Source organism: Neophocaena asiaeorientalis, unplaced genomic scaffold (assembly GCF_003031525.2).
Source record: "Neophocaena asiaeorientalis asiaeorientalis breed wild unplaced genomic scaffold, Neophocaena_asiaeorientalis_V1.1 scaffold648, whole genome shotgun sequence".
NCBI classification, from domain to species: domain Eukaryota; kingdom Metazoa; phylum Chordata; class Mammalia; order Artiodactyla; family Phocoenidae; genus Neophocaena; species Neophocaena asiaeorientalis.
This window is the reverse complement of record NW_020172781.1, coordinates 5201519-5220318: the sequence shown is the minus strand read 5'-3', so window position 1 is coordinate 5220318 and position 18800 is coordinate 5201519. Positions and strand designations below refer to the sequence as shown.

The 18800-nt window shown below is 51.5% G+C and overlaps 1 protein-coding gene across 1 annotated transcript; it reads right to left on the bottom strand.

The window, feature by feature from the left end:
• Positions 1-4483: 4483 nt before the first annotated feature.
• On the bottom strand, positions 4484-18308 carry SELPLG (selectin P ligand). Its single transcript, XM_024741433.1, has 3 exons — positions 18153-18308; positions 6366-7135; positions 4484-6241 (listed from the first exon to the last, which is right to left on the bottom strand). The coding sequence occupies exons 2-3, from the start codon at positions 7128-7130 to the stop codon at positions 5663-5665; spliced, it is 1344 nt and encodes a 447-aa protein (XP_024597201.1). The 5' UTR covers positions 7131-7135; positions 18153-18308; the 3' UTR covers positions 4484-5662.
• Between the last annotated feature and the right edge of the window lie 492 nt (positions 18309-18800).

Here is an 18800-nt window from a genome sequence, read left to right as displayed (position 1 = left end):
GCGGGGGTTGCTAGGCAAACCACAGGGGCTGGGGGGACAGGCCTGGGGGGACGCGGAGGCCCCACAGTTCCCCTCAGAGGGTCCACGACTGCCCCATAGCCAGGGACTATCCCTCCAGGGTGGCCCCAGCTGGGCCCCTGCCATGTGCCAGCCATGTCAGAGCCGTACGAATAGCAAGGACCGTTCTCCCCATTTCTCAGGTGTGGAAGCTAAGGCTCCAAGAGGTTAGAGTTGCCCAACGTCCAGCAACTTGTAAATAGCAGAGCCGGCATCCGAGCCCAGTCTGCCTGACTCTGAGCCTCAAACCTAAGCTTCCCTTGACTTCTGCCAGTCATGTGGCCTTGCTTCCATTCTCACACCCTCGCCAACCTTCCTTGCCCATTTGTCCATTCAGTAAATGTTTCCTGAACCCCTGCTGTGTGCCAGGCACTGTGCAGTGAAAAGGAGAGAGTGAAGGTGAGGGACAGAGGGCCCCGCCCTTGCACAGCAAAAATCCATATATCAATAACCTCTGTCCAGATGGTCATCTGTACCTGGAAGGGGAAAATGGGGTTGTCCTCAAGAAAAGTTGGGGGCAGGGATGCAGAGAGGGCCCCTCTGAAGAGGTGACGTTCAAGCTGAGACATAAAGGATGAGAAGATGCCAGTCACGCAGACATCTGGGAAGAGGACACCAGGCAGAGGAACAGCAAGTGCAAAGGTCCTGGGGCAGGAGCATGTGAGGAAGAAAGAACAAGAAGTCTCATGGGGGCCGGAGCGGAGTGAGAATGAGAGGTGACAGCTTTCCTGCACTCATCCAGCCAACACGTTTGTCAATAGGTGATACGGGGGTCCAAGCAGGGCAGGAGTCATGTTCCAGAAGCTTCAGCTGGTGGAATTAGATACCCCACTGTCCTACAGATTCATTTGTATCCAGTGATTTGCTGAGGGGCCACTGAAACTCTGGGGGAGATCCCTTGAAGCCTGTCCCTCTAGGGGCCCTGGAGGCCGGACACAAGGCAGAACAACAGGGTCTCCTGGAAGGACTTCCCCAAGGGAGGGGGCAGCCCAGAAGCCATGCTGAGACAGAAGAGGACCTTGATTCATCTGCCCATGCCCCGCCCCCCCCCACCCCCCGCAGGGTTCATGTGCCCGGGAAAGTGACTAGTCTTTGCCCCTTTGGTTCTCCAGTCTCCTGCCCTGGGCCTGTTCCTCTCTCCTTCTTTCCTAGGAAAACAGTTCCAAGGCTGTCCCCCTGCCAGGCTCAGCGACAGCATCCTTATCTTGCCAGCCTCAGGCATGGGGCACTGGCTCTGCGGGCCCCCCAAGTGGCAAGAGCCTGGGTAGCTAGGGCTACAGCCTTCCAGCCACCAAAAGGAACAACCAAGTTCATGGCCACACAGAGGCCCCTCTGGGTTTCCAAAAACTTCTGAGAAGGGGAGCTCCGTGGGGCTCTCACTGCCGAGTGGGAAAAGCAAGGTTTCTCTACCTCAGCACCACTGACATTCGGACAAGACACTTCTTTGCTGTGTGGGGCTGTCCTGTGCACTGCAGGATGTTTAGCAGGGTCTCTGACCACCTGCTAGATGCCAGTAATGGTCCTCCAAGTAGCAAGAATCAAAAGTATCTCCAGACATTGCCAGATGTCCCCTGAGGTGGCAAAGTCGCCCCCAGGTAAGGACCACGAGCTCAGAGCCTTCCTGTGTGGGCATTAATAGCTAAAGAATGATGGCTTTACTCACTAGCTGGGGAGACCTGGGACCCCCAGACTTCCTAAACACTTACGGTTTTGTTCCGTACATTGAAAAATATTAGGGAAACAGAAAAGTCGAAAGAAGCAAATAAAATTCACCTATAATCCCACACTCGATGGCTAATCTCTCAATAATTTGGTGTACTTCCTTCCAGTCTTTTTTCTGCATTTTATAATCCTAACAGCTGTGGCTTATGGAGCACTTACCCCATCCCAGGCATCGGGGAAGGCTTGGCTGAGTGGCAGGTGGGGGTGGGATATGGAGGGAGGGTTTGGGAAGCCTTTGCCCAGCTCAGCTGCCAGATGAACCACCCACAGGGCTGGCAGTCCCCCCTCCAAAGGGACAAGGGACTGGAGTAAACTTAGCATGCCACCGCCTGACCCCCATTTCCTGTCTACCCTCCTTCCTTCCCTGCACCAGAGCTGAAGTCAGCAGAGTCTGGTTTCTTAGCAGTGCGACCTGCTAGAGCCAGCGGTCTAGCTTTCTGGACCTCAGCTTCCATAGCAGTAAAGTGGGGTAATAATTGTCCCAACCTCACAGGTTGTCGTGAGGCCTGTATACGATCAGGCAGGTAAAGCATTTGGCGTGGGGCTGGGCATGGACTGAGTAATCCCAGCTCCTGTCCCAGCCATCTCTCTCTGTCCTGGGTTCCAGCTCTGTTGTGTCATTGCTCTCTGCAAGCTGGGTTCGGCCTCGTCACTCTCCCAAGTCCCAGTGCCTTCCCTCAGCTACCAGAAGCCACAAAGGGTGACTGACGGGGGACTTCCAGATGCCAGGACAGGTCTTCAGGGGTGGGAGTTTGGGGCATGGGATCGATCCCCCCAGAACCCCGCTGTGATCTCAAGGATAGCGTAACTTAGTGGTAAGAACATGGCTTTCTAATCCAGGTCTGGGTTCCAATCTCAGATCCTCATATAAGACCTGGGACAGGTGACTTCACCTCTCTGAGCCTCAGTTTCCTCTTCTGTAAAATGTGGAGAATCCTAGTTCCTCCTTCCTAGGCTGTTTTAGGGGATCCATGGAGATGAGGTAGATTCTTATGCTCAGTGGACGGATGGGGAGATTCAGGGGGTGATGTTCAAGGGCAAGGGGAGGTCTGGACAAGGGGAAGGACACACTGAGATGCAGGAGCCAGCCTATACCAGTTTCTGAGAGCCAGCTGTCAAATTTTCAGAATTTTGTGAGTCAGTCGTTTCACAGTTAAATTACATTATATTAAAAACCAAGGTCCTCAATACTCAAAACTCATCACTGCCTCATGATTTTACTACATCCTACTATTACCTACCCTGTTGGCATTATTTACCTTTTTGTATCATCTACCATATAAATGGTTGGTTTCTCAAAGTCAGCCATGGGAGCATTTACAGCAAGGAAATTGGCAAGCACTGCAAATCGTACCTTGGGCACCAACCCACCCAACGAGCCAGTTGTTAAATATATACCAGCACCCCACTGGGTTTGCAGCTGGGTCCTGTTTGAACCATCCCTCCTTCATCCTCAGAGACTGGACCAAGGGAGCGCCAGGCTGCCATGGGCTCCAAGAGCTGGTGGCGGGCGCCCCCTGGTGGCTGCTTCAAGCACCCACCATCCCTGCTGCTGACAAATCCTGCACCTTGAAGAGAAGACGGCGGAGGGGTGGTCCTCTTCCAGTAGAGATGGAGAACCAACGTCCTGGAGCAGAGGCGCTCCGGGAGCCCTCAGGCGAACGCAGAGACCTGCTCCTTGCCCAGATGGACGGGGAAGCAAGACCCCAGAGGGACTGCCCAAATGTGCCCCCAAGTCCTTCAGCCTCTGGGTCCCCACCCCCGTGATGTGGAGCTCCCCGCCCTGACTTTTCTGATCACTGCCAAAGGCGAAGTGAACTCCTGTTGTTCCCTTAGGAACCGGCCTTCTGCAGGGTCAGCTGTTCCCGCCCACGGCAGATAACCCTCTCCGCCAGCGCCCCTGCCAAAGCACCTTGAACACAACTTCCTGTGTATCACACTTGTTCTAGAGGTTCAGGGGTGGGGTGGGGGAGGGTAGAAGCAGACAATTCTCTGCTTATCCCTGATTCTGTCCCCCACGGCCCTGCTGCCTTTCGTGTTCCTCCTGCCTTTCCAAGGGAACAGTCTCTCCTGTTCCCCCAACCCGTCTCTCCGAGCTGCAGCCAATACCCCTGAGCTTCAACATTTTCTCTGAACCCTCTCTCTACAGGTTATGCCCTGGAGTGGAGGAGTCCTGCATTCCCCAAGAGGCCCCTGGGTGTGTGTGTGTGTGTGTGTGTGTGTGTGTGTGTGTGTGTGTGTGTGTGTTGTCCTTCTCCCTGTACAAAAATCAAGAGTTTGAATCCCAGCTCAACCACGGTCAGGAAGTAAGCCAGGCTCTTCACTTCTCTTAAGCCTTTGGCTTCCTGATCTGACCCTCAGGGTCCACGTGGGTTTCAGTGCTTAAATAGGGCCACCCACTGTCCTGATTGCTGGAGCTGAAAGTCTTATATCCCATGATATAGGACTTTCAGTGCTAAAATCAGGGCAGTCTCAAACAAACCGGGACATCTGGTCACTCTACACTTAAGTCGGGGACAAGCTAACTTTTAAAGCCTAACCCAGCCTGCTGCCTGTTTGTAAACAAAGTTTCAATAGAATTCAGCCAAACGCATTCATTTATGACACAGAGTCAATCGCTGCATTCATGCCATGATGACAGAGTCGAGAAGCCTGCCGAACCCGAGATATTTATGGTCTGGCCCTTTAAGAAAAAGTTTACTGGCCCCCAACTCTACATGACAGGTGGTCAGTTGTAGGAAGGCCTTGTAGGGTGTAGCCAGGCTCCCCCTGGGAGGAGGGGCCGCTGGGTGTTAACGGGAGATGGGCCCCATGTGGAACAGAGGGGTCAGGGTGGGCTTCTGGGGAGGATGGCGTTGATGTTTAGAGGGGTATCTGGCTGAGATTTGGCGGGGGAACCAAATTCCGTAGGCTTGAACTGGGTCACGGGAGGTGCTGAATAAAGTGGTTCCTGAGGCCAGCACCCTCTGTCCTCCAACAGCCTGAACCCCACCTCCCAGCTGCCCAAGGGTACAGCAAGATGCCCCCTGAAGTAACCGCAACAGCCCGTACACGGGTCTTCCTGAGGGGCCCGGGGCTGGGCGTGAACAGCAAAGGACCAACTCCCCACCTGAAGGAGGCACCTTGGTACCTTGAAGAGTTCGTTCAGCCATCGCTTGTTTACCAAACATTTACTGAGTGTCTGTGCTCTCCCGGGCCCCGAGCTGGGCCCTGGGAGACTTCGGGGAACAAGGCAGAGCCCACCCTAAAACAAGGCCACAGGGGGAGGCGAGGGAGGGCGGGACAGGGGTCACTCTGTCATCAGATGGAAGCTCATTGGTCCACAAAGTCCCAAAGAAGCCTGTAGCCTTGGGCTTTCCAAGCCTGCCCAGCCGTCACATGCCCAGCCCTCACCCTGGGCTCCTGGGAGAGATACCCCAAACCGGGAGTGACAGGAAATGAACTCAGGAATGGTGTAACCCCCACAAAAGTGCCCCCTTCCTGTGCAGTGACCATGGCCACCAGAAGAAAGTGGCAGTGGGGGTGTGGGCAGGGAACCCAGAGTCCTCCTGGGCACATGGGGATGAGATTCCAGCAGCCGTGGGAGGCATTAGAGGGGGCCAAGAACACATGGGAGAAAAAAAAAAAAGAACACATTGGAGGCAGGGAGGTGGAGGCGGCCTCTCCAGCCTCCACTGGAGGCTCCGTTTGCCAGGCCTGCTTTGGTGCCTGGACCTTGACTGCTCTCAGTCCCGTGTAGGGCGGCCAGGGTTCCCACCCTAAACATTCCCATCCCCAGGCGCCTCCAAGGAAGCCCGGACCCATGGCATAGAGCCTGGGTATGGGTGGCGGCCCAGCGAGGCCGCTTGGGGGGCTGGTCCTGCTCAGGCAGCCCGGCCGGGAGCTAAGGGAGGAAGCTGTGCAGGGTGAGGTCATCCCCCTCACGGTCCTCCCCAGACCCCGCCTTCAGGCCCTGGCTCTTGGCCTTAGGCAGGCCCCCGTTGGCCATGGCAGCTGGCCCCTCACCCCCCTCGGGCAGCAGGGATGAGATGCAGACCATCTCGGTGGGGGAGTAATCGCGCACGGGGTACAGGTGGTTCTTGCGGGACAGGCGGATGGCCAGCACCACGGTGCATACGAGGAAGATGGTGGCCACCAGGGCCAGGATGAGGATGGCCAGCAGACACTGCTTCACCGAGCTGGCGTCAAGCGGGCCCTCTGTGGAGCTTGGGGCCACAGAGCTCTGGGGGAAAAGACTCTGACCATTTTTCCATTTGTAGGTCAAGTTATCAGATGAATTGCCAACTGCCACAATGGTGCTCTTAGGAGGGTCAGAGGGCACAGTGAGGGCTGTGGTTAGGCCCCTTGTGGTAGCAGGTCTTGTGGGCAGGGTCTTCACAGTGGCTGGATCTGTGGGCAGGGCCCCTGTGGTAGTGGGCTCCATGGAAAGAACTGCTGTAGTGGCCAGTTCTGTGGACAGGGCCTCTATGACTGTGGGTCCCATGAACAGGGCCTCTGTGGCAGTGGATTCTGTGGACAGGGTCTCCGTGACAGCGGGTTCTGTGGACAGGGTCTCCGTGGCAGTGGGTTCTTTCTGTGGACAGGGCCTCTATGACTGTGGGTCCCATGAACAGGGCCTCTGTGGCAGTGGATTCTGTGGACAGGGTCTCCGTGACAGCGGGTTCTGTGGACAGGGTCTCCGTGGCAGTGGGTTCTGTGGACAGGGTCTCCGTGGCAGTGGGTTCTGTGGACAGGGCCCCCATGGCAGTGGATTCTGTGGACAGGGCCCCTGTGGACAGGGCCTCCATGGCTGTGCGTTCTGTGGCCGGTGCCATTGTGCTTGCTGGCTCCGTGGGCAGGGTCTCTGTGGACAGAGCCTCTGTGGCTGCAGGTTCTGTGGCCAGTGCTGCTCTGCCTGCTGGCCCTGTGGACAGGGCCTCCACTGCAGCTGATTCTGTGGATGGAACCTCCATGATGGGAGGGATTACAGTGACTGGTTCTTTGGTCAGAGTGACCAGTTCCATGCTCACATTCCCAGTGGCTGCCCCTCTTGCATCCAGGACAGCAGGGTCCCTTGTGGCCACCTCCAGAGTGGTTGGCTCAGGTGTTAAAGGCCCTGCAGACTCTCTCTGCTCCAATGTTCCCATCACAGGCAGAAGCTTGGGGGCCTCGGTGCTATAGTTAAGCATTTCTGGAGGGTCCGTCTGTATGTCATAGTCATATATGTCGGAGTCGTCCTCATCCACTTCTCTCCGGCCACGGACAAGCAGGGGGCCTGGGGCCTCCTTGGCTCCATCCTCCCAGGTCTCCCACAGCTGGAGGCTGCTTCCAGGGCCCAGCAGGGCCAGGAGCAATAGGAGTTTCAGAAACATGGCACCTGGAGGGGGATACGGACAGAGGGATGTCAGGATAGCTGTACCCCTGGACCTGCCAAGCACCCTCGACGGCCACAGCTGGGAGCTCATCTGGCCTGGGGCATCCTTGTGATCCAGCAAATGCCTGGTGCACAGAAGACCCTCAGCAAATAGCAGCTATTATTACTTATCAACATCAATGAATCCGTCTGGGGGGTAGCCCTTCAATTCCCTCTACATGGTGCATAGAAATGCGTTTGCCTCCTTATTCTTTTTTATTAAAACTTTTTATTTGTGGGCAAGACAATCTACTGGGGTGCGGAAAGATAATATTAGATCTTCTAGTTATATTAACTTTGATGTCACTTCTTAACTTCTATTTTTGTATACATTTATAATATATTATGAGTGCAGTGGTACTTGTATACAGTTAATAAATAGGCCAATGTTCCTATATCATCCACTGATGGGGTCCATGAGCAAGTTTGGTGGCTGCAGCTTTGCAGGATAAAGCTGTTCGTTTGGCCCTTTGAGGCTTCTCAGAGTCCGATCCTGACTCTTCTCTCCACATCATTCTGTTCCACTTTTCCTTATCTTGGCTCCCATCCCACACAGCCCTGTCCTGTCCCTCAGATTCTCAGTTTTCTCGTCCTTTATTCGTGTCTTGGCTTGGCCCAGTTCCCTTTGGCCGGGTCCTCACTTACATGATGGGGATGACAGCACCTATCTGGAGACTATTGTGAGGATAACGTGAGGTGATACCTGCAAAGCCCTTAGCACTTTGCTCCCATCTCCAGCTCCCACAAAGGGCAGCTACTTCAGTTCTTTCAGTAAATCTATCCCATAAGTCCTCAAGGGCCCAGAGCCATCAACTGCTCTATCTGGGGCCAGGAGATAAACTCAAATCTTTTCTGAAGAGGCTGTCCTCAGCGAGTTGACAGTCATCTCATTTGCCTGTGAGTAGGGAGGGCCACTGTCCATCCTGGTATCACCCCTCAGCCTCCCAAACAGGTAGCCAGAAAGGGCAGTGCCTTTCCCTTTGGACATCTCATTGATCTTTCTACTTGGCCTTGTGAACGCTCACGCCCTCTGGATTTCCCTCTCTCCCCTTACACTCCCCCTGGCACTGGCTGGTATCTGTGGGATTCAAAATCTTGCAGCTGAGACTCCTGTGGTGACCAACAGCTGTGTTCTGGGGCAGGATTCATGTATCACTCGATTCCCTGACATAACACCCTTCAGCAATATGCAGTCCCAGGCACAGTGTCTGGGGCAGAGCCTGGATAATTTCCAGTACCTTTCCTTGTTTGTTTTTTTAATTGGAGTATAGTTGATTTAAATGTTGTGTTAGTTTCAGGTGTACAGCAAGGTGATTCAAGTATACATATATTGATACATATATCCTTTTTCAAATTCTTTTCCATTTATTCAATAGCTTTCCTTGCACTTCATGTAATTCGGGGCAGAGAGCAATTGTTCATCATTCTTTGAGTGACTGTAACTCACTCATGGATCCCTCAGCTTCTAGGCTCAATCCAACCTCTCACATGTTAGTTAGAATTATGATGGTTTCTAAAATGCCAGCCTGATTTTATCTTAAAATAATTTCTTAAACCAAACTTGATGATATTTGCACCAGACACATCTGGCTCTCACAGTTTGTCCTCACTTTACTGAGGAGGGATGAGACTCAGAGAGGTAGAGCAACTTGCCCAAAGCCACACAGCTGCCGAGTGCCAGAGATCAGATTCAAAGCCAGCGAGGACTCAGGAAGGCTCTGTGGAGAGACCTGATCTAGTTGGAGGGGCAGAAGGAGCAAAGGCTTGGAAAACAGCTTAGCTTGATGGGTTTGTGGCTGCTATTGGGGACCCAGCTGGGGAATGGAGGGCAAAGTAAGAATAAGGAGGACCTTGAAGGCCGTATCACCCAGAAAGGTCAGCCCCCTCTGTACTGGGTGCTATGAAGGGCACAAGATTGAGGGCACAGATTTTGGGGTCTAACAAAATGATGTTCAAGTCCCAGCTCTGTCCATTACAAGAGGAATGACTTTGACCCAGATCTTTGCCTTTCTGAGCCTCAGTTTTATCTGTAAAATGGGAAAAACAAACACTACCCATCTCACAGGGCTGTTGGGAGAATGCAATGAGATGACGGATTCAAAGGTTCTAGGCTCACAGTAGGTGCTTAATAAGTGTTACACACACGCACGCACACACGCACGCACGCATGCACACACGCACGCACGCACGCACGCACACACGCACGCACGCACGCACACACGCATGCACACACGCACGCACGCACACACGCACGCACGCATGCACACACGCACGCACGCACACACACTCTTTGCCTCTGAACTTGCCTTTGGGAGGCAGACTGTTTTGCACAGGGGGTCGAGTTCCTTCTTGGGGGAAGAGAATATGGCCTAACCTTGGCCCCACTTTCCGGCAGGTGGGGGACTTTAGGAATAAGCCACCAGCTCTGGGACATATTTCATAACTTGAAGACTCACACCCACCACCCCCACTTGGGCAGTTCTCCGTTCCTGGAAGGCAGAGCCCTCAGTCACTTCCTGGAAGCAGAGAGGGAGAAACAAAAACAGAAGATGCAACCCACCAGTTCCTGGGTCAGGGAGGTAACTGGGTGAGTCAGGGAGGCTGGGAGGGTACTATGGAAGGGACCAGGTTGTGTTCCCCAATGTGGGCTCTCCCCTTGCACCCATCCCCACAGTCCCCTGCACACAGAGGCAGCCTGGGGTGGAGGAGAGACCACTTATCTGCTGTGTAACCTGAGCAGATCGCTTCACCAAGTGTGAGCTTCAGTTTCCTCATCTGTAAAATGGGCGATACTGTCTCAAAGATGAGAATGGAATGAGATGCTGTAGGGAAGATCCCCTGATGCTGGCATCCAGCAGGGGCGCTGTGGACAGAGGAGCAGAGGAGAGGGGGGCCTCCAACTCAGGGAGAGTACAGAGATGGCGACCTCCCTACCTCCCTACATTAGGGAAGCAGTTAAGGAAGCTGCAAAGACCTGTGTGAGAGCAGAGACCTCCCCGCCTCTTTGGGATGCAACCGTGAGCACTGGGGAAACCAGCATCTCCCTGCCTGGGCCTGTCTAGGGCGACCAGCTTATCCCAGACATCTGCAGTGTTAGCACTGAAAATCCCTCGTCCCAGTCAGTCTCAGGCAATCCAGGTGCCTAGTACCTGCCATACTGTGGGCTTCAAGGGGAAGGGACCAGGGACACAGCAGCCTCTAGCCAGGCCATGGCTGGACAGGCTTCAGCCCATGTGACTGAAACCCACATGGCTCCCAGAGGCTCTGTGGCTCCAAAGAGGCACGCAGTTAACAAGGAGAGGAGCAGAGCGTAAGCACTGTGTATGGCAGGTAGGATAATAACTTTACTCTTTGCTAAAACACATTTATGATGCATTATAAAACCCCCACTGCGGATGGATCATTTCAGTATCTCATCATCTGGGGGCCTCATTCATCTTCACTCCAGCACTGGCTGCTATGGTTCCCGTTACACAGATTAGGGAAGCAAGGCTCAGGGCAGTGAGGTCACTTCCTTCAGGCCCCACCTTTCACCTCTTCTCTCCTCTGATGGCAGGAAAACAGTCACTTACCACAGGAGTGGGGTGGGCAGGGCTCAGAGAGAGGCGCAAGGAGATGCCACATCCTATTTTCTTGTCGCTTGCTTAACGGAGGAGGTCAGACACTGCCCGTTTCGTCTTCACCCGAAACCGGGGTGCTTCTGCCCCAAGCCCCACCCAGGCTGTGTGGAGGAGCGAGCTGCCAGGGGCCACACCCCAGCTCCGGAGACCACGCCGCATGGCTGCCCTGGACCACTCAGGAAAGGTGCTTGTAGGACTCAAGAAGCTTGGGACCTCCCATTTGGAATCCTGAATCCCAGGAGTCCCAGCGTTCAAGAGCTTGAAATCTCAGGATCCAAAAGACTGAGCGTCTCAGGGTGTGGGTTGAGCAGCCTCGAGAGAGGGGATCCAGCGGGGGCCCAAGTGTCCCCCCAGATCGCAGCACAGGTCTGAGTCCTGCTGCACGGGACATGTAACCCAGCAGGACCCTGTGGGGCCTTCCCAGGACAGACCCCTCCCCCATATCCCCTACTTTAGCTCCTCCCTGAAGTACCTAGATAACAGTATCTGATGCACATTTCCTGAGTTGTTTCACAGATGCTAACCACCGCCCCCCAGATGGAAGAAATTAACTACTTGATGACCCCAGACCTGGCGCACGAGGATTGATAATGTTAACCCCTGCGATGCCACCCTGTTGCCTCACCATCAACCAATCAGAGAACTGTGCACGAGCTGATCACAGTCCCTGGAACTCCCCTCCCTCACCTGGCGTTTAAAACTGCTTTGCTAAAACTCATCGGAGAGTTTGGGCTTTTTGAGCACTAGCTGTCCCAGACTCCTTGTCTGGAGCCCTGCAAAACACGCTGCACTTTCCTTCACCACAACATGGTGTCAGTACATTGGCTTTACTGCGCACAAGCGAGCAGACCCCAGTTTTGGTTTGGTAACAGACAGGACCTGGCCCAGCTCAGGATCAAATCCAGGAACAAACCAGATCCAGTCCCAGCCCTGTGGCTTACAAGCTGTGTGATCTTGGGCAACTGAACACACCTCTCTGAGCCACAGGTTCTTCACTTGGAACACAAGATACCAGTAGCGCCTACACTTTGTGGGGTTGTTATGTGTTAAAGTGAGCTGATCCAGGTTGAGCGTTTAGCACAAAGTAAGTGCTCAATAAAGGCCAGGTGTTGTCATTGTCATTCTGCACGTAAGGCCACATCCCTGAAAAATCTACAACCCTGGGACAGCTTTGACACACTTCTGACCTCGTCAGTCAGAGAAAGCTGGGGCCAGGAGCCCCAGAAACCTGTCTCCACAGTAAGTCCTGGGTGCCATACACAGCCTTGGTCTCCTCTGGTTTGTGTATCAAGTGTAGACAATGTGCTGGACACTGTTCTAAGAGCTATGCATGAACTATTAGCTCACTTGGGCCCCACAGCCTCCTCGTATTAACCCCACATGAAAGATGGGGAAACTGAGGCCCACTTGGTGCTTACAGTCACATGGCCAGTAAGAGAAGGAGCAGGAACTTAAACCTGGTTGGTCTTGCTCCAGAGCCCACCTCATAGTCACAGCTCTGCACCACCTGTGAACATGACCTGGCCATTCTCCGGAGCCAAAGCAAATGCTGCCTCCTCCAAGAAGCCTTCCCAGATTGCCCAGGCATCATTAGTCCGGTTGTTTAAACCATTTTTAAAAAATGTTTGTTTACTTTCAAAACATTCATTCCCATCAGCTCATAAACACTAAGAGGACAGGAACCACAGACATCTTACGGCTCACGCCACACGCCCCGGGCTTAGCAGACGGGCAGGTGCTTGGTGGGCGCTGTGACATTGGCCCACTGGAGCACAGGCACTGTGGCTGCCCTATGCCCCCACCAGACCACAAGTCTCCACAGGATCCCTGGCCCCCACAGGCCTGGCATCCTGGGGGCTCATTAAAGGCGTGTTGCAGGAGTGGACACAGGAGTGAGGCTGGGCAACAGGCATACAGTTGCACAGGACGTGCCACCTGCAGGATTTTGGCCTCACATTTGTCATCCTGCACTTCCCAACCTTTTCTAATCAATTACCCCAGCCCTATCAAGGAGCCTTTCCAGACATTGCTTTTCCTAATTACCACCTGCCCCCATGAAATTTTAATACTGCAGATATATCTGTTGAATGTTCTGTGACCCTTTACAGGGACACAAACCATAGTGATAGCTAAGATTTCTTTTGCCTTCCCTCCCACCCTCCAAAAAACCCCACCCAGGCTGTGTGGAGGAGCGAGCTGCCAGCGGCCAACTCTCAACTGTCGTACCTAAATTTGCTAGCCTGGTACGGAGGAAGTGAGGTCCTTTCACAAATGAATTCACTGAGACTTACACCTGGTTTTAGTTTAACAACTGACAATTTTCAGGGGATATCTGTCTGTCTGTAGACAGATAGACCAACACACAGACACACACCAGCCATCTGTAACAGAGAAGAACAAGCCCGACTTCATCTTGTATTTCTGTCTTTAAAAGATGGGGAATATTTCAACTATCCCTAAAGAAAGTCCTCTGGGGTGCATGTTGGATAAGTGGTCTGATTACAGCTATGAACCCATGAGTAAGAGGAAGATGATATTTTATTCTAACAGTGTGTGGCCACAGTACCTGTTAGGATCTAAGGAATGGTGGCCTTTGAACGGCTCTCTAAATTACAATACAATCCTGAAATTAGAGCTATTCTGTGAAGAAGCAGGGAAGAATGATAAAATCCCCTACGTGCAAGCATTTGTGTTATTACATCAGGATGAGAAAAAGTCAGACAGTTGTCGCCTTACGGTATAAAGGCTTGAAAAGAAACCCGAGGCAAGAGCTGTCACACAGGAAGAAAAGGAAGGGAACAAGAATGAGGATACATTGCTTCAAACCTTAAACGCTCCCCTGGCTGAGCTGGGTCCCAGCCACTCCAGCCACTATGCCAGTACCTCCACCTCTTCCACTGCCTCCCATTCTTCTTGCTCCAGCCCCAGTTCCCAACCCCGGGGCTCAGGTAGTGGTCAGACCGGCTCCCTCTCCTTATAGGGATCAATTATTTTCCTGGGCACAGGGACCTTATCTGGTATCACCATCTAAGACCCAACAGGGCACCCAATTTGGACTGGGAGCCATCCCAGAGCAGGGCAATTATCCCGTAGGGGGGCATAAATGAAAATGGCCACCTGGCTGGGTTTCTATGGATGCACAGTCCCTTGTCAACCCTGGACTTGTTTAATTGGACAATCCTCCTTATAGGGGGAATCCTTTCCGAATGACAGAATTGTTTGCTTCCATTTTTGCCACCCATCACCCTTCCTGGACAGACATACACATTCTTCTTAACGTGATCCTTACAGGAGATGAAAGGAGAATGGTCACTGATAAGGCCAGGGAAGAAGCGTACCAGCGCCACCTAATGGACCCAAATGGTACACCCAAAGCCCACCTGGCAGCACCCACAGCTGAACCAAATTGGGATCCTCAGTGAGGCAGCAATGCCCTTTTTAGAGCACTGCCCTAAGTGCATCTTGGCAGGGCTTCGAAAAGGGGTCCCAAAACAAAAGAGTTTGAAAATATTCAAGAAATTCAGCGCAAATCAAATGAAGACCACTCTGAATTTTTGGAAAGGATTTATCAGATCTACAGACATTATACTGATGCCAGTCCCAAGGGCCCTAAAAATACTAGAAAGATAAACATGAACTTTAGCAGGCAAAGTGACCCAGATATCAGGAGAAAGTTACAAAAATTAGATGGTGCATTTGGAATGAATCTTTCTCAGTTGGTAGACTTTGCTTTTAAGGTATTCAACAGCAGAGAACACAAACAGAAAAAGAAGGCACAAGGTGAAATGTACTTTTCTAATTGTTGCATTGGATCCCTGGAAGACAGGAGGCTCTGAGAAAGATAAGCCAGCACTAGGTAAAGAACAATGCACTTGTTGTAAAGAGAAAGGACACTGAGAGAGAGAGAATGCCTGCAATTAAAGAACAAGAGGGCTAAAGACGTGGAAGCAACGTACATGTCCAACAACAGATGAATAGATAAAGAAGATGTGGTATATATATATATATATATATATATATAATGGAATACTACTCAGCCCTAAAAAGAACCAAATAATACCATTTGCAGCAACATGGATGGAACTATAGATTATCATATGAAGTGAAGTAAGCCGGAGAAAGACAAATATCATATGATATCATTTATTTGTGGAATCTCAAAAACAAGATACAAAATAACTTATTTACAAAACAAAAATAGACCCACAGACATAGAAAACAAATTTATGGTTACCAAAGGGGAAAGGGGTGGGGGAGGGATAAATTAAGATTTTGGGATTAACATATTCACACTACTATAAATAAAATAGATAAACAAGAACCTATTGTATAGCACAGGGAACTATACTCACTATTTTGTAATAACATATAAGGGAAAAGAATCTGAAAAAGAATAGATATAAATATATGTATAACTGAATCACTGTGTTGTATACCTGAAACTAACACAACATTGTAAATCAACTATACTTCAATTAAAAAAAATTGTTTTTTTAAAGGAGGGCTAAAAAAGGAAAGGAGTGGGGCCTCTCAGATGTAGAGAGGGAAGAATGTTTAGATGATGAATGAAGAGACCCAGGGGCTCCTCTGGATTTATGACACTCAATTCAAATATCCCCACAGGAGCCCCAGGTAAAATTGACAGTGGGAAGAAAACTGATTGACTTTCTGGTAGACACAGGGGTAACGTATTCCATGCTAAACACTAAGTTGGCACAGAGAACATCCCAGTCTACCCCAGTCACTGGGGTATCAGGGGAAGTACAGAGCTGACAATTTATTTCAAACCATTGGAGTGTCAATTAGGAGATCTGATATTAAAACGTAGTTTCTTGTACATGCCTGAATGCCCTATCCTCAACCTGGGCCAAGATTGCCTCTGTAAACTGAATGCTCAAGTGACTTTTTCACCAGGACAACTTTATATCAGAGTCCCACCAGAACATGCTTTAACACCTACAGAGGGCTCTCCTAGAAAATTCAGAAAAACAGACAGAACTTGATCCCCCTGAGGTCTACAGAAAGGTAAGATGAGAAGTGTGGGCTGATGGTGCCCCAGGAAAGGCAAATTATTCCTCAGTTTGGATTGCCTAATGCCAAAGTGACAATGGGCTTGCTTTTGTCTACAAGTATAACCCAACAGGTATCATATTGATTGGAAACTACTCATTTACCTTGGGATAAGGCCTTGCCAGTCGCCCTGCGACAGATTAGAGCGGCTCCCAGAAGCAAGCTTAAATTAAGCCCTTTTGAAATATTGGGTGGTAGGCCATTATAGGTGTCTGCCCAGGCAGGAGAATCTGTAGCCAGTAGGTCTGCAGACTTGGACTTGCAAGCCATCAGAAGATCTTAAGTTGCTGTTAAGATCCTACCAGATAAGTAACAATGACTTTACTCTCCCATTTCACTTGTACTTGTTGGAAAGGAAATGCTTTAATAAAGCTATCTGTTTGGCCAACAGGGGAAATATGCAAAGACAGCTCAGGGCAGAGCAGCCTAGGTGCCCTCATCCCAAGTGCTGGAGTTTATATATATGTTCAAGTGCTTGTCTAAGTGTTGTGACAGGGCCATAAAAAGGGGGAGCAGTATCCTCATAATGCAAACTGCTTATACCCAGCCTAGGACTCGGGAATACTACCAGTTCCAAGTTGATAAATTCCATTCCACCATCACCCCCTCCTTGCCCCCGTTCAGCAGGAAGTAGCCAGAGTGGTCGTCGCCCCTTATCCTGCAAGATTGTGGAATGGATATTGACAGTAGGAAATTGTAACAGAGAAGAACAAGCCTGACTCCATGTTGGATCTATTCCTTTAGCTCTAACCTTTGTGCTCTGTTGCCTCTGCTTAGTCCTACTGGCTCTGCACCTTTGTAAAAGAATGTCATCTATAGCTTGAAATATTCCCGGGCTTGACCTTTAAAGGTATAACACTTTTCCATTCATATAGAGATTAAAAAGTTGCACAACAGAAAATAACAATCGTCTTGTTGGAGGTTTACAGGAACATTGCAACCAGAACTATGTGGACAGCTGCAAGAACAAAGGATTCCAGCACCAAGAAGTTTGCAACAACCAGCCACACCCCCTCCCCTTTTAGTATACAAGCAGCCTGAATTCTAACTCAGGTAAGAAGGTTCTTTGGGACACTAGTGGGCCATCTTCTCAGTCTGCTGGCTTTCCAAATAAAGTCACTATTCCTTGGCCCAACACCTTGTCTCTTGACTTAGTGGCCTACCCTGCATCAAGAAGTACAACAGGTAACAATCGTATTTCCTTCTAGCCAGAGGCCACCCCCACTGTCTTCCTGCTCCAGCTCAGCAAAGGAGACTGAGAGACAGAGGCCTTGGGTCTTTGTGGGCTCCACGAGGGTCCTGCAGCCAGATGGGGCCACCACAAGTCCAAGCTCAGCCACCTCCCAGCCATGCTGCCATGGGCTGCTGCTTCCCCCCTCTGAGCCTTGGTTTTCTTATTTGTAAAAAGGGGGCAGGGTTCTCAGATGATTCCCTGGCCCCTCTGAAGGCCTAGGTTCCCAGGGAATGCTCAGCCTGGCATCCCAGCCCATTCCATTGAGTTTCAATCTCCCGTCTGCTGGCCAAGCCCAGAGAGGGAGGCATCTACCACGTAGGGTGTGGCCTGCCCGGGGGCTGGGGAGCCACCTCCTGAGGAAAAAAGAATTCCAGGAGACCAGAGCCTGCCTGCCCTGATCCTTGTCTATGGGCGTGTGTGTGTGTGTGTGTGTGTGTGTGTGTGTGTGTGTGTAAGGGGACACTGCTTTAGCTACCAGCCCCCCACCATTCTCTTTTATGCCCCTAAAGCACCCCAGATACAAAAGTAATAAGAGTATTCTAATTATTATTATTTTCTCCTTTGCTAGCAGTAGTATCTTAAAACTAGTATTTTAATAATTTGCTGTGGACAAGCATCATTTTCTCAATCCTATAAGAATGTGAAGAACACAGTTTGGAAACACTATTTTTATGGATCCATAGCCTGAGCAAATCCCTTCACCTCTCTGGGCTTTGGCTTCCCAACCATGAAAGAAGGAGTAGGATGATTTTTAGGGAAATGCTCCTGATTTCTCCAGTTTTGTGAATTCAGAGTAGCCCCTAAACCGGCAGCTGCTGGCAAACCTGACAGGAAAGGCAGAGCAGGATCCGGAAGAAACAGCAGAATAAGGCTACCAACTCCAGGCAGACCTCAATCCCGAGTGCCCAGGGCTTTGGGGTGTCCTTTCCAGGGGCTGCAGCTCAGGCTCTGCCCGGGGCTGCCCCCCAGCCCGCCCTTGGCTGTCAGGCAGGTCTGCTGGTCCCTGGAGACCCTGCCACCCAGCCACTCCCTGTGGTTTTTGCAAGCTGGCACTTACCGTGCTCAGCAGAGCATGAGATGGCTGCCTCGTGGGCCCAGGAGAAGCGGCTTCTCTGCTTTAGTAACAAGGACCCAGCCTGTGCTGCCAAGCACGGCTGTGGCACCTCTGCTGTGGCCTCAGACCGCTCCAACCCCCAACGGCCGTGTGTAAAAGAAGGAAGCAAAAGTGTGGTTACTCAAGGCCACGTGACGGCCCACACCTCCTTGTTTGTTGCAGCTTTGGGGACGTTGATCAAGCTTGGGTGTGTAGTAGGAGAAAGGGCCCTGCTGAGCCCGAGGCCACTCTTGGGTTCCTGTAACCATGAAAACACCTAGAACCACATGGAAACTTGCAGGGGAGGGGTAGTTGGTGGGGGAGGGGGGCGGCCCAAGCTGAGAAATGCCACAGCAAGAAATGCCACAGCACTACTCCATGGGGATGAAGTGTGGAGGTGAGAGGGCACCCATCCTGGAAGGGAGGGAGTGACCAGATGCAAAGGAGGATGGTGGGGAAGCCAGCAAGTAAACAGGTAAACAGACCGTTAGGACACAGTGTGGTCACGTCACCCCAGGGTGAGCCAGGGAGGGGCCCCTAACCCACCCTGGGTCGGGGGGGAGTTGTCAGGAGACTCTTCCAAGGAGAAGTGGCCCTTGAGATGACAAGCAG